General features: G+C 44.7%; 1 protein-coding gene across 3 annotated transcripts in view; it reads right to left on the bottom strand.

Annotated features, from left to right (window-relative positions):
- The window catches only part of SHQ1 (SHQ1, H/ACA ribonucleoprotein assembly factor), a 120,820-nt gene that overhangs the window by 52,210 nt on the left and 47,005 nt on the right, over positions 1–21,605 (bottom strand). For 2 of the 3 annotated variants that reach the window (XM_084840351.1, XM_084840353.1), the window contains one exon: positions 7,876–7,996. In XM_084840351.1, the coding sequence (XP_084696477.1) occupies positions 7,876–7,996 (121 nt within the window). Of the gene's footprint in view, positions 1–7,875; positions 7,997–16,200; positions 16,244–17,490; positions 17,556–21,605 lie in introns of all 3 variants that reach the window. The other variant, XM_084840352.1, reaches the window with a different exon arrangement.

The following is a 21,605-nucleotide window of genomic DNA, read 5'->3' as shown; positions in this document are numbered from 1 at the left end:
TCCAAAGCTCTCAGGGATGACTGGACAGGCTACATCCAATTTTAAGAAGCAGTTCATGTGCTTTCCCTTAATACATGGGTTTGTCAGGGAGACATCCATTCTGGTACTTTCACTAATCACATGCACTCCCTCCTAGGTTCCCTAAGTTCACAGGAATTACCAGCAGTGGTCATTTCCCCAAAGAAAGTGCTTCACAGATTTCATATCCATGCCGAGGATGGGCTAGGATTTGGAAAACCAAATGCAAGCAGAAGACAGGGTTCCTGTACCTTTAATTCAGGAAAAGTAGTCGTTAGTCTGCCAGAGTAAATAGAATTCAATGGCACCTTACAAACTATTACATTACGGCCTGAAATTTCATGGGCATTGGAAACAATCTTGAGGAGTATTTCCTCTTTTGTTATGTATTTAAGAACACATTTTTTGAAAAAAGACAAAAAGATGAAATAAAGTTTCCTCAAGATGCATTAAGTGAACAGTGAATGTCCTGGAGATTGTGTGTGCAAGGGACAGGAGGAAGGAAGACCACCAAGATTAAAATAAGAACATGTTCCAAAAGCAGAGGTACAAAACATGAGTCAAATCAAGTGAAATTACTGAGATTCAAAATCAGAAGCAGCTACTAAACACATAAAATACAGACAGATCCAGGCACACCCCACTTTTTGTAGACCTGTGCTCAGTTCACATAATACTATGTATGAGACAATTGCAATTTGAAGCACACAAAACCCAAACTCAGGGCATTGTTCAAACCAGAGGAAAGTCATCTATTTAACAAGTAGGATAAAAAAAGAAACAAATAGCAGATGTTGCTTTCCTTACTCCTGCTTAACAAGCTGTACCTGCCAATATCCCCTGTTCTGAATTAAGAAGCCCATCCTCCTTTGCATATGCTCACAGAAGTGAAGGCCCTTAACAGCAGGCAAATATGATTCTATTACACATGCCGTTAACAACCTGATGCAATACGTATTAGTAGAGAATATTAGCAACGGGAGATTTTCAAGTTGCCCATCTCTCAGACTTCTCTAATGGGAGGCAACAATTGTACCATGTCTTTATGATAGCGAGATAGCTTAATTGCCCTCTTTCCAGAGAAAGTAAGTTCTGCTTTACTGGTGCCTAACATACATTCTTGCACTAAGTATGTTAATACATCAGTCACTTACAGATGGCCTATGTTCTTTTTAGTTATCTGTCGATGATAACTTCAGTTTTAATGAGTGGTGTGCTAGATTTTATGTTCACTGACAGTAGGAGTAAAGCTGCTCTTCCACAATTCTTTTCTTGATGGAAAATATATTTTACAAAAAGGTCAGTTTCATTCATGCTACTTTTCTCCAGTTTGCTTATATCACTACATTCACCCAACTGCAGGTGTGTTGACTTCAGAAATTAAAAGCAAATTAAGATGATATTCTACACAAGGGGTGGGAAGAAGGAAGATCTGGATCTACTGGCGGATCTCAGATTCTCAACTGTTCAACAAAAGCAACAAAATGACTCCACCCTAATCGATACTAATGAAATTAAGGAAGTTTAGGGTAGCCAGGAGTGGATTTTTGTCTGGAAGGACTGTGAACTTCATTCAGTTGTGTTACTCAGAACCAATTCCTGGGCTCTGAATTCTTTAATTCCAAGTATGTGTCTTTTACACAAGACAAAAACTTTTATCTTGGGGCTGGTGGATCTTGAGGTTCTAGTAAAAAAAAACAAAGTAGATCCCGCAAGCCTGAAGTCTACCAATCTTGTTCCACATCTATGTTTCACGTATTATTAGTCTAATTCCAATTACACATTTCTTTGCACTCTGAGAACAAAAATAAGAAGCTATCACATTAATGCATATACAGAGGTCTGGTTCAGATAATCAGTACTACAGCTTAATAAGAAATATATGAACAAGCCTTTGGGCACACATGCAGCTGCTTTGTTCCTCCTTTTGCAAAAACTGAAAAAGAAATCAGGAAATATCCAATTAACCATAGTTTCCCATTTCATCCAAACCAGGAAAGAGTAGTTACCAACTTCAGAACAAACCAGGATATTAAACCAACTTAAACACTGGTTTAATATCCTGGCTTGTTCTGAAGCTGGTAACGACAGTTTTCCTGTTTGAACAAAACCAGAAACTATGGTAGATAGTTCTTATCTGAATATCTCCTATGTTAACTCCAATTGCTATAAATCAAATTCTGCAAATATCTAAGCAGATTTTTCAACGGGTAAAAATATAGAGTATCCTGTTCAAATAGCCCTTAAAGTTTGACATGAAAGCATACTTTTCCAAACACAGTATACTATATCCACAAAAATTTTCAAACCTTTTTGTGTGTGTATGTGGCTTATTCATATAAGGCTTATTCCCACCACTGGGGGAGAGGCGTGCTTGCAGCTGCTGGGCCTGCTGTGGCTGCCGCTGTCACCAACACCAGGCATTCCCTACGGACCTCTGCCTGGCAGACCACCAGTCCCTGCAGGACCAGGCCCCCAGGTACTGAGCCAGCTGTGCTGCTTCCACCTGCCCCTTCCTGGAGGGGCTACATAAGCTGGCTGGCTGAGGTGGCCTGGGAGAGCCAGGGCCTGCAGGAGAAGCTGCCACCACTGGGGGAGAGGTGTGCCTCCTGCTGTGGTGGCTGTGCCGCCGCCGCCGCCGCCGCCGCCGCCACCGCCACCACCACCACCACCACCACCACCACCACGGACTCCTGCCTGGCAGCATTTTAAAGGGGATTTTTTTAATTGTTTTTTTTTTTTCAATTTTGGGGGGATTCTGTTGTGTTTTAGGGGTGGGTAGCCTGCCTGATAGGCAGGAGCGAGGGGGCAAGTGTCCACCTGATGGAGGCAGTGGGGGGAGTGCTGGGGGCCAGACTATACGGAGGCTGTGCGGTAGGCGCAGGCGGGGCGTGAGGGGCAGGCCATGCCAGGTAAGGGGAACAAGGGAGAGATGTGTACTATCTGTCCCTTGTTCCGGGCCTGCCCAGAACCAAAGGATAGCTAGGGGAGGCATGACTCCACCTTCGGGCCTTCGTTTGCTGCTCTGCAATGCCAGGTCTGTTACCCAGAAAACCTCCCTCATCCATGACATGATCCTGGATGAGGGTGCAGACCTGGCATGTATTACGGAGACCTGGCTGGCTGAGGCCGCTACTCCAACTCTTGCAGCCATGTGTCCAGCTGGATTTTTGTACGCACAGCAGCCAAGGGCTGGGGATCGGGGAGGGGGAGTGGCTGTTATCTACCGAGAGTCCTTGGTTTTCACCAGACCCCCTCTCCGGGAGACCAAGGTTGCTGAGTGCATGTACTGGAGGTTGGGCCCGAAGGGCAGTCTGGGGATTCTGCTTGTGTACCGTCCACCTCGCTGCACAACTGACTCCCTGGTCGAGGTGATCTCTGATGTGCATGTGCAGTCCCCTAACTTACTGGTGTTGGGGGACTTCAATGTACATTCAGAGGCTGTCCACACGGGAGCACCTCGGGACTTTATGGAGACCATGGATTCCTGTGAACTGCACCCTATTCTAACTGGGCCCACCCATGTAGCCGGTCATGCACTAGACCTTGTGTTTGTTTCTGGAGAAGTGGGGAGTGATCTGGAGGTCAAGGGTATATCCACCACCCCCTTATCATGGTCAGATCACTATCTGGTGACGTTAGACTTCTCGGTTCCACAACCCCTCCACAGGGGTGGAGGACCCATTAAAATGGTCCGCCCCAGGCGTCTTATGGATCTGAATAGATTCCTGAACGCACTTGGGGATTCTCTGGAGCACGCCAACGGCCACTCGGTCGAGACCATGGTGGGTGGCTGGAATGCCGCAATCACTGGGGCATTAGATCGGGTGGCTCCGAAACGCCCTCTCCCCCTGAACAGGGCCCGGACTGCACCATGGTTCAATCCGCAGTTACGAGCTCTGAAACAGGAGGTGAGACGGCTAGAGCGCCGGTGGCGGAAGTCTTGCTCCAAAGACGATCGGACATGGGCTACAGCTGTATCTTCAGCCTATCACGTGGCGGTGAGGGCAGCAAAAAAGGAATATTATGCTGCCTCCATCGCGTCTGTAGAGTGCTGTCCCAGGAGGCTGTTCCAAGGGGTCCGGAGCCTGGTCGGTCCAGTTGCTCCAGAACCACTGGAGCATTCTAAGGCCTCCTGTGAGGCCTTGGCAAGGCACTTTGCAGATAAAATTGATCGGATGAGGAGTGTTACTCCGCACGCTGTGGATACAGTTAGTGAGCAAGAGGCGGCCTGTGGCAAACTGGTTTTGTGAGATCGGTTCCAGCTTCCTCCTTCTGATGAAGTGGACAAGGTGCTTTCATCTGTAAGGCCGACCACCTGCTTACTTGATCCTTGCCCATCTTGGCTCATTATGGGCTGCAGAGAGAGACTGGGTGAGGGGATCAAGGCGGTGGTGAACGCCTCCCTTGAGGAGGGAGTGATGCCATCAGCCCTCAAGGAGGCAATGATAAGACCGCACTTAAAGAAGCCCTCCTTGGATCCTCAAGTTCTGAACAACTTTCGCCCAGTCTTGAATCTGCCATTTTTGGGCAAGGTGATTGAGCAGCTGGTGGCGATGCAGTTGAGGGCACACTTGGAAGAAGCCGATTATCTAGATCCATTTCAGTTGGGCTTCAGACTTGGGCATGGGACAGAAACGGCCTTGGTCGCCTTGGTAGATGATATGAGGAGGGCTCTGGATAAAGGCGAATGCGCTTCCTTGTTCTCCTCGACCTCTCAGCAGCTTTTGATACCATTCACCACAGTATCCTCCTGGACTGCCTGGAGGGGTTGCGCATTGGGGACACCATACTGCATTGGTTCTGGACCTGCCTCTCCAGCAGGTACCAGAGGGTAGGACTGGGAGAGGAGGTTTCGGACCCGTGGCTGCTCACTTGTGGGGTGCCACAGGGTTCCATCCTCTCCCCGATGCTATTGAACATCTGTGTGAAGCCGCTGGGGGCTATCATCAGGAGGTTTGGGGTGCGGTGTCATCAATATGCGGATGACACACAGCTCTACCTCTCATTCAAATCTTCATCAAGGTTGGCCGTGGAATCCCTGTCCAAATGTCTGGAGACGGTGAGTGGCTGGGTGGGGAGGAATAAGCTGAAGTTGAACCCTGACAAGACCAAGGTACTTTTGGTGGGAGACAAGAGGAGGTTGAGGGATGTTAACTGGTGTTGAATGGGGCACGGCTACCCTTGAAAGACCAGGTCCGCAGCCTGGGGGTCATTTTGGACTCCCAGCTGTCCATGGAGACTCAGGTGTCAGCTGTGAGCCGGACAGCACTGCTCCATCTGATACGGCAGCTGCGCCCCTACCTTCCCGACCATCTGCTCCCATCGGTAGTACATGCCCTGGTCTCCTCTAGTCTAGACTACTGTAATGCGCTCTATGTGGGGTTACCCTTGAAGACTGTTCCGAAGCTGCAGCTCGTACAGAATGCGGCGGCTCGCCTGATTATAGGCAGCTGCTGGCGAGATCACACCACTCCAGTGCTGAAGGAGTTGCACTGGTTACCAGTTGTTTTCAGGGCAAAATTCAAGGTGTTGGTTTTGACCTTTAAAACCCTATATGGTTCTGGCCCAGCCTATCTTAAGGAGCACCTCCAGCAACACCAGACAGGCTGCTTAACAAGATCAGTCTCGGATGGCCTTCCCTCTGTCCCATCAGCCAGTACAGCTAGGCTGGTGAGGACGAGGGAGAGGGCCTTCTCTGTGGAGGCCCCCATTCTGTGGAACTCCCTCCCTTGGGAACTCCGCCATGCCCCTCTTTAATGAGCTTCCGCTGCGCATTAAAAACGTGGTTGTTCAGGCAGGCATTTCGGGTGGGTTAGGGTATATTTTATGATGTTTTTAATGTAGAATTTTATTGTTTTAACTGTTTTGTTGTTGTACATCTCCCAGAGTGGCTGGGTGACCAGCCAGATGGGCGATTAATAAATAAATTAAATAAATAAATAAATTCATATCCTGCGTGAGCAGCTCCATAGCAGCAAAAAATTATTTGCACAGCTATCCTGCTTATGCACATTTCTGGTAGATGAATGCTTAAGTATTGCTAGGGCTGTTAATATTGCATGGTTCAATACATGTAAAATGTCGTAATCTGTGAGTAATCTGGCACCTGGCATACAAATGTAGTATCTTTCAATTCACAGTTCTCAATGAGAAAGTTTTAAACCCTCATGGCTGCTGAGCTATTTAAAACCAAAGAGACACTGACCCAGTATACATGATCACCGCAGCTTAAACAAGCCATGCTGGCTTGTTCATGCTGCGGCATGTGCCGGTGCATGCCAGGCACCAATTGCCTAATTACCCACCTGGGTGTGACTTGTCGTGCCATCTGAACCTGGGTGGCATGGCTTGCTTGACGGGGAAACAGCCCTTAAATAACCCAACAACAAGCTGCACCCAGGTGGGTAATTAGGCAAATGGCACCTGGTATAAAGTATCTACAAAAGACTCCAGGTTCAAGCAACAGACTCTGTACCCCCTTCTTCATGGACACATATGCCTACCATCTACAAATGTGGTGGTGAACCTTTGGCCCAGTTCAGCTATTTCCAGAGGAGCATGGGCTCCATATGGCCCACTGAAGTATGGCCAAGGCCCTGCTGTCTTCTTAAAGACTGCCCCTTGGGAAGGGAACGGGGTGAAGGAAGCCAGCCACCGTGGAACTGCCTGCCGCCTCAAGGTGCCATCAGGCCCTGAAGGTGGCGTTTCCCCAAGGTTTCCCTTGCCCCTCACCTTTCCCAACAAGAAAGGCAGGGACAACAGAAGCCTTGAAGAAGCCTACGCCACATTCAAGGAGTACCTTGAAGCAGGGCAGGGCAGCTCTAATTTCAGCTATTTCCTGAGGAGCAGGAAAGGGGGAGCTGCATTTCCGTACAGTGAGAAGGGGCTCCATTCCTCATGCTGTAGCACAGAAGCCAAGCGATCTAGACATGAAGAAAAGGAGTGATCCCTTCCTCCGTGGCCCAATCACTTGGCTTCTGGGCTTCATGGTGAGAAGGAGGAGGGAAGACCCCTTCTCACCACACATCACAGAAGCCAAATGTGGCTGGTGTGCATGTACGAATAAGATGGTGGGTGTGTATATTTATCTATTTATTTATCTATATATCTTATCTATATACGCATACACATTTTCTTTGACCCTACCCACCACCAGCATGCTGCCTGACCTCTTTCCTTAACAGAATGCAGCCCCCCACTGGAAAAGGTTCTCCTGCCCTACTGTACACGGATATGCTACCTACTACCTAGTCATACCTTTCTCTCCTGCCTCAATACTCTTTGTTTCCAAATTTGTAGGCAAAGCAGGTTTTTGAAAGCTGTAGGCATTCCAAATAAATGCCTACAGCTTAGGTGCCTTTATGCAGAATAAAGACATTTGCATACAGCTTTATAGGAGTAATCTGCTTTGTCAGAAATTGAAGTTCTTTGGTGCAGAATATGAACAGCTGCCAATATGGCTCCTTAGTTGAATGAGTGTGTACTGCATTGTGATTTAGAAATTGTACTTTAACATGGTTTAGCTATTTCCCTTTTTCTCAAAATATTCCAAGTTCTCACAAGACATATAAACTTTCAACAAAATATCTGTGGTGTCTGCAGAAGTATATTAAAAATGTATTATTTGTTTCAATTCTACCTAAATGGCAAAGAATTGGTTTCTTCAGTTTCTGTTTTTGCCTTTCAGAAACACCATGAGTGGCAGGTACAGGAAGGAATGGGTTGATAAAAGTTTCTATTTAAGATCTTAGGCCAGGTGAATATTTTTCAGTGATAGTACTAGTTTTCTACAAGGTTATCTGATCAAATATGCCAAAATGATTTCATTAAGTGGACTACAGATTTAAAACTTACTTGGCTTTTTGAATCCAAATGCAGTAATCCGTGATGTAAAGGTCATTAAGAACATACGCAGGATCATTTTCACGAAAAATCTTGTGAATATCTAATAGGCACTTCAAAACTGCACTCTTCCCTGTAAGAGATAGGAAAACATAATCACATAAATTGTCCATCCCACTGTAACTTCCCTACTAGAAAATTTGGATGAAAAATTGGAAGTATACCTTATTAGTAGCATGCTATTAGTTGCCAGATCAACCCCAAATGTCATTATTATTTCTCCAGTTCCTAGCAAATATTAGATTAACGGCAGATGAAAATCTGAGAAAATTGCCAGCATGATGAATCTCCAGGTATGTCAAAATTAAGGAAGAATTATGGAACCTTAGTGTTTGAACATAACTGGCAATGTTTTTCTAGGTACTGAAATGACAATTCTCCCCTCAGCTTAAGTCTCTATTGAAGCTGTTCAATTTTATATCACACAGGGGGAAATCCCTCTTCCCAATTTGAAAATATCAGTGTAATGTTTTCTGGAGTAAACAGCACAGCAGACTTTATTCTGCTGCCTGGCTCAGACTGTGGTAAAGATAATTCTTTAAGGAACCTTGGGAAGAATCTCTACTTCTAAATATTAAGTGACCGTCTTTTCCCATCCCAATCTGTAGTGTCCACAGGATACCCAGGAAAAATATGCAAAGGCAGCAGTGGAATACTGGCAAAGGCTTTGAAGCTGTTAGCAAGGCAGTCCCTGTTTCAAATCTCATCTATCTCTCAAACTCTATAGTCTCCTTTAGGTAAGACATGGTCCTCTCATCCTAAACTCCATCCCTATCCACAGGATAGGGATCTGAAAGAGGGACTGCTCTGCTCACAGCTTTAACTTTTAAAAAAGTTAAAGACAATTAAAAAAAACTTTCAAATCAGCTTTAAATTTCTTTAAGTTTCATCTATAGTAAGTTCTTTTTAAAGCAGCCTAATTTAAAATGAATCCTCTAAAAACTGAAATTATGACCCTCTTATGAACAAGGTGCTTTTGTTTGTAAAGAAAGAACTGTAGGGAAAGTCAGTTTGCTTACCTGTAATTGGAGTTCTTCAAGTGGTCATCTGTGCATTCACACATATGGAGCTCCGTGCAGGCGTGGAGCCCCGTATGTGTAATGTACAGAGACTACGAAGAAGAAAACATCATTGTCAGTCAATGTATAACATGATAGCATATGTATTTATATTATGGACTGATACTGGTGCTGGGAACGAGAAAGTCACCAGAAATGTCATCTACAGATCTATATCCTTTACTCTAAATTTTATGCATATTTATTATTTGTTTAATTTAAGCTGCTGCTTATACCTCTTGACATCCCAGGATTTCCAAGCAGTTTATATTGCTTAGTAACTATCTGGTCTCTCAATTGTCTTAAGAGTCAGTACTCTAATTATGCACTTTGCAGCCAAACATGGAGAAGCTCTATACAGTCAGTAAAAACAAGACCTGGAGCTGACTGTGGCTCAGATCATGAGCTTCTTATTGCAAAATTATGGCTGAAATTGAAGAACGTAGGGAAAACCACTAAACCATTCAGGTATGAATATACAGTGGAGGTGACGAATAGATTTAAGGGATTAGACCTGATAGACAGAGTGCCTGAGGAACTATGGACGGAGGTCCGTAACATTGTTCAGGAGGCAGCAACAAAATCCATCCCAAAGAAAAAGAAATGCAAGAAAGCAAAGTGGCTGTCTGATGAGGCTTTACAAGGAGCTGAGGAAAGAAGGGAAGCAAAAAGCAAGGGAGAAAGGGGAAGATGTATCCAACTGAATGCAGAGTTCCAGAGAATAGCAAGGAGAGACAAGGCCTTCTTAAATGAACAATGCAAAGAAATCGAGGAAAACAACAGAATGGGAAAGTCTAGAGATCTTTTCAAGAAAATCAGAGATCTCAAGGGAACATTTTGTGCAAAGACGGGCATGATAAAGGACAAAGAAGGCAGGGACCTAACAGAAGCAGATGAGATTAAGAAGAAGTGGAAAGAATACACAGAAGAACTATGCAGGAAAGATCTTAATGTCCCTGATAGCCATGATAGTGCGGTCACTGAACTTGAGCCAGACATCCTAGAGAGTGAAGTCAAGTGGGCTTTAGGAAGCATTACTAACAACAAAGCTAGCAGAGATGACAGTATTCCAGCTGAGCTGTTTAAAATCCTAAAAGATGATGATGTTAAAGTGCTGCACTCAATATGTCAACAAATTTGGAACACTCAACAGTGGCCACAAGACTGGAAAAGGTCAGTTTACATCCCAATTCCAAAGAAGGGCAATGCCAAAGAGTGTTCAAACTACGGTACAATTGCGCTCATTTCACATGCCAGCAAGGTGATGCTCAAAATCCTACAAGCTAGGCTTCAGCAGTATGTGTACAAGCTGGGTTTCGAAGAGGCAGAGGAACTAGAGATCAAATCACCAACTTTCGCTGGATCATGGAGAAAGCAAGAGAATTCCAGAAAAACGTCTATTTCTGCTTCACTGACTATGCTAAAGCCTTTGATTGTGTGGATCACAACAAACTCTGGCAAATCCTTAAAGTGATGGGAGTACCAGACCACCTTACCTGTCTCCTGAGAAACCTGTACGAGGGTCAAGAAGCAACAGTAAGAACCAGACATGGAACAACCGAGTGGTTCAAAATTGGGAAAGGAGTACGACAAGGCTGTATATTGTCGCCCTGCTTATTTAACTTATATGCAGAGTACATCATGAGAAATGCCAGGTTGGATGAATCACAGGTCGGAATTAAGATTGCCGGGAGAATTATCAACAACCTCCGATACGCAGACGATACCACCCTAATGGCAGAAAGCAAAGAGGATCTAAAGAGCCTCTTGTTGAGGGTGAAAGAGGAGAGTGCAAAAGCTGGCTTGAAACTCATCATTAAAAAAACTAAGGTCATGGCATCTGGCCCCATCACTTCCTGGTATAGAAGGGGAAGAAATGGAAGCAGTGACAGATTTCATTTTCTTGGGCTCCAAGATCACCGCAGACAGTGACTGTAGCCATGAAATTAAAAGACGCTTGCTCCTTGGGAGGAAAGCTATGGCAAACGTAGACAGCATAGTAAGAAGAAGACATCACCTTGCCGACAAAGGTTCGTATAATCAAAGCTATGGTTTTCCCAGTAGTAATGTATGGCTGTGAGAGCTGGACTATAAGGAAAGCTGAGAACCGAAGAATTGATGCTTTCAAACTGTGGTGCTGGAGAAGACTCTTATGAGTCCCCTGGACTGCAAGGAGGTCAAATCAGTCCATCCTAAAGGAAATCAACCCTGAGTGCTCATTGGAAGGACAGATACTGAAGCTCAAATATTTTGGCCACCTAACGCAAAGAGAAAACTCATTGGAAAAGACCCTGATGCTGGGAAAGACTGAAGGCAAAAGGAGAAGGGAATGGCAGAGGATGAGATGGCTAGACAGCATCACCAATGCAATGAATATGAACTTGAGCAAACTCCGGGAGAGAGCGGAGGATAGGAAGGCCTGGCATGCTATGGTCCATGGGGTCACGAAGAGTCCGACACGACTTAATGACTGAACAACAGCAACACTCTAATTATATATCAATATGCTTCTTTAGCAGCAACCAATTATTATGCACTTTATTCAAGAACAAGAACAAAAATAACATGAATAATTAACAACAACATAAATTTCAAGCTGGAATTCTGACCACTAGATGCAACACCTCACCCCACCCCACCCGCTTCAAACATTTCTAGTAGTCAGAGAACTGTATACCAGGGGTGGACACAAGGTAGATCTGGGTCTACTGGTAGATCCGAGTGTTTTGCAGTAGATCAGCAAGAATTTCTGATTCCAAATTGTATAATGGCAACAACAAAATGACTCTTACCCCCTCCCTGACCTATTATTGTGCTTTGAAATAGCCTCCAAGCATTTTGCAGAGATCTTACCCTCATCCCTCCCAGCTTTCTTTTAACTAATTCACCCATTTTTGAGAACTTTACACTTCTGAAGTCAAACTTTGTTCCACTTCCTTCGCAATATTCCACTTACATATATTTTGGATTTGACAGCGCTGTGGTCCCCATTCCCAAATCACTTCAGCAAGACCTGCATCTTGCACCAGGTCCTGGACACCATTTAGGATTAAATCCAGGGTCACCTGCCCTCCGGTTGATATCATGACTGTTCCAACTTGGGGGTTCATATAGGAAAAGGATTTTTTTTTTTAAGCGGGTCCCAAGATGTGAAGGGCTTTAAGAGGTAGATACCAACATTTTGAATTTTGCCCCCAAAGCAAACTGACAGCTACTGTAATCATTGCAAAACTAATGGAGGTGCTTCTAATTTCAAGTATTCATCAGCAGGCACTCAGCAGCATTCTGCACCACCTGGAGCTTCTGAATTGTCCTAAAGGGCAATCCTAAAAATGTATTAACCAATACCAGTAGTGGTATATGCTTGGCATGTTCTCTCTTGCATAAAAAAGGGCCAAAGTATAAAAAATAAAACAAATAAGCTGCATTTATCAGTTAGTTGGTGTTGAGGTCTGAGGACTTCCAGAGCAGCTTACAACAATTAAAAACAGTAAAACCAATAAAATTATTATAACCAGCAGAGCAGCTAAAGGTCTCAGCATAAGGGCTGATTAAAAGAAGACTAACAGATCTAAAACCCCAGTGGTTGATAATAGCCACCTCTGAAATAGTAACCCCATCATCACAGACAACATAAATCCCTCCAGAGCAGTGGGATGACCAACCAGCTTGACTACTGTGCCTTGACATCACTACTTTTGCTTTTCAGCCTCATCCACCCAGCCACAGCTTCCAGACGCTAATTTAGTGTCAGGGCGGCTTAAAGAAACATAGTCAGCTCTATCAGTATTTTGACTCCAAAGTTACAGATGAACTTTTGCAGTAGCTTCTTATAGATATTAAATAGCACCACCAAGCCTCCATGCCACAGAATGAATATGGAATTTTTCTTATAGTGCACCTTTGCCTCTTTGTTCAACAATTCCCAAGGGAGCAAAGCTAGCATCATGAAAGTCTTACTATTTTAAACAGTACACTCATTTTGAACAATGCTCACCCCAACAGAACAAATTTATGAGAGTTTATAAATCATGTTTCATTCGTACTGAGTAAATAAGGTTAGATGTCCTAATGATAGGGGATATGTAATGTATAACTGGATATTAGCAAATTTATATATACACCAAGAAAGTCAAAGTTGCATGAAGAGAAAAAACTAGATGTAGGAGAGTTTTTTTATTTTAGGTTTACGTTTCAGCGTAGCTATCTAGAGATTAAAGGAATACATCATTTCCCATAAAGTAACAAGAGGAGCACTTGTAATGTGTCAGATAGCTGCTATTACAGGCACCGTGCCATCTCTGATGTGCGTGTACAGTCCCCTAACTTATTGGTGTTGGGGGACTTCAACATACATTCGGGGGCTGTCCTCACAGGGGCACCTCGGGACTTCATGGACACCATGGCTTCCTGGGAGCTACACCATATTCCAACTGGGCCCACCCACGTAGCCGGTCATGCACTAGACCTTGTGTTTGTTTCTGGAGAAGTGGGGAGTGATCTGGAAGTCGGGGGTATATCCACCACCCCCTTGTCATGGTCAGATCACTATCTGGTGACATTGGACTTCTCGGTTCCACAACCCCTCCGCAGGGGTGGAGGACCCATTAAAATGGTCCGCCCCAGGCGTCTTATGGATCCAAATGGATTCCTGAACGCGCTTGGGGATTCTCTGGAGCACGCCAACGGCCACTCAGTCGAGACCCTGGCGGGTGGCTGGAATGCCGCAATCACTGGGGCATTAGATCGGGTGGCTCCAAAATGGCCTCTCCCCCTGAACAGGGCTCGAACTGCACCATGGTTCAATCCGCAGTTACGAGCTCTGAAACAGGAGGTGTGACGGCTAGAGCGCCAGTGGTGGAAGTCTCGCTCCAAAGACGATCAGACACGGGCTAGAGCTGTATCTTCAGCCTATCACGTGGCGGTGAGGGCAGCAGAAAAGGAATATTATGCTGCCTCTATCGCGTCTGTAGAGTGCTGTCCCAGGAGGCTGTTCCAAGTGGTCCGGAGCCTGGTCTGTCCTGTGGCTCCGGAACCATTGGAGCATTCTAAGGCCTCCTGTGAGGCCTTGGCAAGGCACTTTGCAGATAAAATTGATCGGATGAGGAGTGTTACTCCGCACGCTGTGGATACAGTTAGTGAGCAAGAGGCGGCCTGTGGCAAACTGGTTTTGTGGGATCGGTTCCAGCTTCCTCCTTCTGATGAAGTGGACAAGGTGCTTTCATCTGTAAGGCTGACCACCTGCTTACTTGATCCTTGCCCATCTTGGCTCATTATGGGCTGCAGAGAGAAACTGGGTGAGGGGATCAGGGCGGTGGTGAACGCCTCCCTTGAGGAGGGAGGCAGTGATAAGACCGCTCTTAAGGAAGCTCTCCTTGGATCCCCAAGTTCTGAACAACTTTCGCCCAGTCTCAAATCTGCCATTTTTGGACAAGGTGATTGAGCGGGTGGTGGCAATGCAGTTGAAGGCACACTTGGAAGAAACCGATTATCTAGACCCATTTCAGTCGGGCTTCAGGCTTGGGCATGGGACAGAAACGGCCTTGGCTGCCCTGGTGGATGATATAAGGAGGGCTCTGGATAGGGGTGAATGCTCCTTCCTTGTTCTCCTCGACCCCTCAGCGGCTTTTGATACCATTGACCACGGTATCCTCCTCGACCGCCTGGACGGGTTGGGCATTGGAGACACCGTATGGTGGTGGTTCCGGTTCTTCCTCTCGGACAGATACCAGAGGGTAGCACTGGGATAGGAGGTTTCGGACCCATGGCCATTCACTTGTGGGGTGCCACAGGGTTCCATCCTCTCCCCGATACTATTGAACATCTATGTGAAGCCGCTGGGGGCTATCATCAAGAGGTTTGGGGTGCGGTGTCATCAGTATGCGGATGACACACAGCTCTACCTCTCGTTTAAATCTTCACCAAGGTTGGCCGTAGAATCCCTGTCCAAATGTCTGGAGACGGTGAGTGGCTGGATAGGGAGGAATAAGCTGAAGCTGATCCCTGACAAGACCAAGGTACTTTTGGTGGGAGACAAGAGGAGGCTGGGGGATGCTGACCTGGTGTTGAATGGGGTATGGCTACCCTTGAAAGACCAGGTCCGCAGCCTGGGGGTCATTTTTGACTCCCAGCTGTCCATGGAGACTCAGGTGTCAGCTGTGAGCCGGACAGCACTGTACCAACTCCATCTGATATGGCGGCTGCGCCCCTTCCTTCCCGACCATCTGCTCCCATCGGTAGTACATGCCCTGGTCTCCTCTCGTCTAGACTACTGTAATGCGCTCTATGTGGGGTTACCCTTGAAGACGATTCGGAAGCTGCAGCTGGTACAGAATGCGGCAGCTCACCTGATTAAAGGCAGCCGCCGGCGAGATCACACCACTCCAGTGCTGAAGGAGTTGCACTGGTTACCAGTTGTTTTCCGGGCCAAATTTAAGGTGTTGGTTTTGACCTTTTAACCCCTATATGGTTCCGGCCCAGCCTATCTTAAGGAGCGCCTCCAGCAACATCAGACAGGCCGCTTAACAAGATCAGCCTCGGATGGCCTTCTCTCTGTCCCATCAGCCAGGACTGCTAGACTGGTGGGGATGAGGGAGAGGGCCTTTTCTGTGGTGGTCCCCACTCTGTGGAACTCCCTCCCTAAGGAACTCCGTCATGCCCCCTCTTTAATGAGCTTCCGCCGTGCATTAAAAATGTGTTCAGGCAGGCATTTGGGGTGGGTTAGGGTATTTAAGAAAATGTTTTTATTGTAGAATTTTATTGTTTTAAACTGTTTTATTATATGTTGTACATCTCCCAGAGTGGCTGGGTGACCAGCCAGATGGGCAATTAATAAATTTAATAAATAAATAAAATAAATAAATCTCAGACCGCTGTTGGAAGAAAAATGAAATGAGCTTTTCAGGTGAATGAGTCTACTTCCAAATAGATTTTTGAAGCATAAGACCTCTGCACTAAAAAGCTTCAACTCCCTTCCCTACCATTGCTTGAGGTTTTCTGTTCCACTTTTCTTTCCCAAAAAGCAATGTTATAGTTCAAAAACCATCTCATGAAATGTACATGGGTCAAGGAGAACACATATACATATCAGCACTTGAATTTTAAAAGGGGATGACAGCTTTCAAAGATGCTGGGACTTGCTCTTCCAATTACTCCATGCTTGAGCACAAGGCAGATAAGCAACCTGTAAGCGACAAGTCAAAAACTCCAAATACTCAACTCAAAACTCCCCCTGCTGTCCAAGATTGTATCACTTGGAAAATCTGTAGGGACCAAGACAGAATTGAATAGGTTAAAAGTTTGTAGAAACAGATTTGTTCTGTAAAACCAAATCCACTCCTCATTGTTGCACTTTCAGGATGCAAATAAGTGTGAAACGGGGTGGGTGGGGGAGAACATACGTGCAAAAACTGCAAGTTAACAAGTGAAGTATACATTAACAAAGGGGCTATTTATTTGTAATGGTCGCAAATCGTCGGTTGATTAACTCAACATTTGCCATGGCATGTGCTTGGGATGTTACAGAGCCTTTTTGAATATTGCTAATGTGACACCTGAACCCAGACACCATAGCTTAATCGTGGGTTACAAAAACCACAGTCAACCTAACTACTAATTGTAGGTTAGTAATGAACCTACAATTTCCGCTGTTACATGCAAACTGTGTCAAAGACTTCCTTTTCTACTGCATTACTGCTACTGTATATACTCTCTTCTCCCTCCATCCTAAAGTTAATGCCTGGGAGGTGGGTGGGTGGGAACTGTGAAAGTCAAAGTTAGCCTACAAATGTCAAGGAAAAACCAATTGTTTAAATCACAGAGGTTATTCCTGATTAGGAACGCTGCTTATGGTTAGGGTTTTTCAGAGGCATGTCCAGACGTTGGAAGCAACACTTACCAGAACCTCAGAAAATGTTACAAGAGTATTCGAACTATGGTATTCTAAAAACATGGTCTAGCATGGCCGACTTGTTTTGTGTTTTAGCCTTTTGTACAATAATCTTTTCAACAATGAGATTTATTTACAGTCATTCTTCCATGATGGAATTCAAGACAATGTAAATTGGGTTCCCAGGCAATCTCCCATCCAGGCACTGACAAGACCCAGACCTGCTCAGCTTCAGCAAGGTTGCTCCATCTCATGCCTTCACACTATGCCTTGAGAAGTCAAGACTAGTTCCAATTGCTCTAGGCACAGACTCCAGTCAAGATATAGTCTGTCAGGACTAAATCCTATTCAAAGCGATGGAACTCACACAGTTAAAACTAACTTGAGCTAGATCTGGAACACAACCATTATGTGAAACTACATGTTGTGTCAGTATGCTATTTTTTAAAATGTGATTAGGACCTGCCATGCATCTAACAAAAAGCAGATTTGGGCTCCCTGATCCAAACCAGGACCATGGTGCCATGAGGGCTTAACATTCCCAAGGGAAAAGGTGTCATAAAACACATAAATAATTCTACATATTTTGTATATGCTTGCTCACCATGGACTGCTACTTACACTGCACACACAAAAATCCAGGGCTGCTACAGCACTACATTTGTTCCAAAGGCAAAGTATGGTGGCTGCGAAAGAGAAAATTAAGACAGAAGAAGAAAAGAGCAGATGGGTGGATGGAAAGAGGCCATGGATTTAGGTGCCTTAAGTCCTTACTTCCCTTCGCCCCCACCCCCAGGACTTCAGGATTTTTCACAAACCAAGGGTAAAGATGGGAAGAGCAGTTTTCCCTTTACACTGGACAAAATGTGATGACAACCATAATATCTGGTAGAAAGAGAGAATTCAACTTATGTTATAATAGAACAAAATACCACAGTGTGGACTTTTCTTGTTCAACGTTCTATGCCCTTTTCCAAGATATTCCGTTCTCCCCATCCCAAACCAGGTTTTTCATGTAATCCCTCTTCAGGAGACAACCCGCATTCCATGCTCACTGAGTATGCTCAGTTCTCAATGAGCTGTTTTGGGTTCTTTCCCCTTACCCCTTTTTAAGTTTTTTTCCTAAATATTTTTGGTACTTCTGCAAACCTTGGGGACCCCCAAGCCTGGTAACAGCTCCCTTTTTGTGCATGGATGGTGCTGTTGTGGCTCTATAAGGACTGGAACTTGGGAGGGTGAGTTTGCTATTAGTATATAGGATGTATTCTAAAAACATTTTGGAACAAAGGCTTAATAGCCTCACAGAGAGTAATGTTTCACATCAGTGCATTTCAAGGAGTAAGACACTGAAGCCTTGGAATGCCAGATAAATAAAGTGCCATTCAAAGGTTGGATATGTTTCACCTCTGTATCAAGAGTTTGAACCAACAGGAGAATGCTCAGGAAAGAGAAAATGCTGCTGGTAGGTCACTGTTAGTAAAGTTATTAAATCCCAAACATTAAATATTGTTGTCTACACAATGGTAGCAAATACCTATAAAGACTTGATTTCCTATCACAAAAAGCTTGTGAACCAGGACTGGTATCCCAAATAAGTATTTCAAGGGAGTAAGCTCCTTCAAAGTAAATGGGATTTGCTTCCAAGTCAATGTGCTTAGGACTAGTACATAAACAGACAAAAGAGAATAGGGAACTGAGCACACAGAAGCAACACCATACACCTCTCCTACTTTTATCACAAGCAGGTCAAACACAATCCTCACACACACAACCAGATATGAACATCAAATTAAATACTTTCTTCCTCCAGTGACTGAAAACATGTTTTATCTGTACAGCTCACAGAAGAACAGCAAGATTCACAATTGCATCTGAGCTACTTGTGATTAATCTATTTTTACACCACCACTCCTAGTTTACTAATTATGTCAAGAGCCATTTTAATATTTTATGCACTACTAACTCACTAATCAAAGTGTTATCAAATTTAACTGAGTTTGTATATGTTGAATTTTTAAATTAGATCTAACAAGATGTAAAAAAGAAAGTGTTAACATTTCAATGTCCTTCTGATCAAAGGACACAGAGCCTTAATACACAAACATATTTTGTTCATAAGACAAAAGCCTGTGATGGAGGCTTGCATATGTTTAGAGAACTAGGCTTATTTGTAGAGTTTCCCTAGCAACAGGGAAACTTCTTTAAACTCCAAGTTTAAATAGCAGTTTAGAGATCTGGCACAAGAGCTACTACCTGCTACGAAAGGCAAATCCCCTCCCATATATACACAGTTTTCACACCAAGTTTGCCACCCAGCCTGAAAGTCACAGGATATTATCTACTATCAACACTGAGAGATAATGCTCCCCATAAGTTATCTAATTAAAATACCCATCCTAAGGCCAAGCATAGACAGACAATAATTGCCAGTCAAGCTGTTCATTGAAGACATAAAAAAACAAAGTTTAAATAGAATTCCTAAGCAGCTTCTTTCACTGCTAAACTGCAACCTATTTTTCCTGGCTTGATGCAATCCCACACCCCAAATCATTTTGACAGTGGCTGGCTGGAGTGATCTACTTCTGATCTCAAGAACTCTAGATTTCCATTTAAAAAAAATGTTTTAGCCTACATGGCTACAGACTTAAATCTGAAGAACCGAGGCAGAAATGCTAGACTCCAGTCCCTTGTTCTAAAGATAAATTTGGCCCTTTTAGGCCACTGTTGCAATTTCTGTCTAAATTCAGTGGCAAACTGCCAACTGGCAGCCACCACTGCCAGCACAACAGCAAATTTGGGGGCAGTGAGGAGCGTACTTAAGGCCAGGGGGAACACATGCGGTCCACAAACCATGCGTTGCTCACCCTGGTACTAGGGAGTTAGGAACAAAGCAGGTCAGGGGAAAATACATATGGCTGGATCTGTGGGTTGCCCTTCCACAAACAGAAAGGCTCCTTCAGTTCATAGAAGGGACCAAGATGCAGCAGAGGCTCTTGCTGGAGGAATGGGGGCGGCAATGTTTTTCAATTCCGCCTGGAACCCCCAGTGACACTTCCCATGCTGTTCTAGTGACCATATGGAGTAGATTTTGGGAACATAGGGGGAAACTGGCAAAAACCACCACCTCTCCGTTACTTCCCACAGTGGGCAAGTCCTGTGGGTGGAGTTCTACCCACAAGTTCTCTATATCCAACCCAGCATTTCTACATTTTAGACTGTATAAACAGTTCACCCTCCAATGATCAGATGTTTTCAAGGTTTCCGAAGGCCACAGTAAGACAAAGGAGAATCCTAACGGCTTCTCACTGGCTCTGGGCCTGAAACCCAACAGTAAAGCATATTCAGCTCTGAGTAGTACAGGACAAGGAAGAGAACACAACACATGCAGTTCTGGCTGACTATTGCCAACTGGACAGCACAACCCTAAGGGTTGTTTGGCATCACAGTTTCTGAGCTGACTCACTCTAAGCCAGGAGCAGCTCCCTGATTTGTAACTTCACTAGCAGTTTCCTTAAATGTACATTTTTGACTCGATTTCCCCGCCCAACAGACGCCATCTAGGAGTAACACCCATTTTAGAATGTTAAAAGCTCATCTTTTTGTCTAGTGAGAGAAGGGTGGGATGTGTCCAATCTTTCTCCAGACTTCAGATGCGCTTGGAAAATGGTGAGAAATCTTGCTGCCTTTTGAGAGCCTCTGAAGTTCAGTGTGGGGAAAATGCAGTCACTGGCAACTGTAAGTTGCCTTTGAGGCCCTATCTGGGACCACAGGAGGCTCACAAATTTATATAAAAATCTGTAATAATAAGAGGATGTGTGTCTGTCCATCTGTCACTGCCATAAGTCCAAGCCGTGACACCCAGACACCTGAACTTTGGCATGCATACTAAGGGGACACTAGGGGTGCACACCTTCGGGTTATTTTGTTTTTAAAACACAATGTAAATGTGGCTGAAGACTGCAGTACATCTTGAGCCACTAGGAGCAGACTTCCCTAACCAGCACATAGCTTTGCAGTCCATACAGTTTGAAGCCAGAGGAGACTAGCAGGCAGAGGAACAAGAGATACAGACCTGCCCATCCCTGCTACGGTAGGGGGCAGACCCCCCTCCCCAGGGGGAGTGCACAGACCCCTCTCTTAAGGGGCTATAGGGGCATGCCATGGCAGGGGCCATGCATAGGGGTGGCCAACAGGCATGGCTTCACTCAGGCAGGACAGGCATCATGTGTTCTCTGTCAGCTGCATAAGTTTGCTTGCAGCCTTTGCTGTATCAACATGATGGCTATTCCCACTGGGGCTGGGCTGGATTCATTCACTAGTAAAAAAAAACATGCTACAAATTTTGACTAGATAACTTAGTCAAAATTGTGGACTCCTGTTTTAAGTAGCTAGCTTTGTCACGGACTACCTTCACAAGATCCAACGTATGTTTTTGTTAGTCACTTTGAACAACTCTGTTTGGAGAGGAAAATGAGGGTTATACATTTTATTATAAACAAAATTCCCACAATTCAGATGATTATGGGTGGATTGATTTAAAAAATTGTTTTAAGAAGTCTTTTATTCACCCTGGGGGATTTTGCAACAGTCAATAGGTTATTCCTCCAATTGTAGATAAACGTGGGCAGGATTACAGCCTATACTTATAGGCACAAGCTTTCCGTGCACAAATACTGACATTTTCAATGCAATTACTCACTTTTACTCGTAATATCCTATTCATAGTAATTATTTTA

The sequence above is a fragment of the Heloderma suspectum genome, chromosome 2 (genome assembly GCF_057233095.1).
Source record: "Heloderma suspectum isolate Gila_16-S chromosome 2, 16-S_ref, whole genome shotgun sequence".
NCBI lineage: Eukaryota > Metazoa > Chordata > Lepidosauria > Squamata > Helodermatidae > Heloderma > Heloderma suspectum.
The sequence above is the reverse complement of the archived record's forward strand: the minus strand, read 5'-3'. Positions and strand labels throughout refer to the sequence as shown.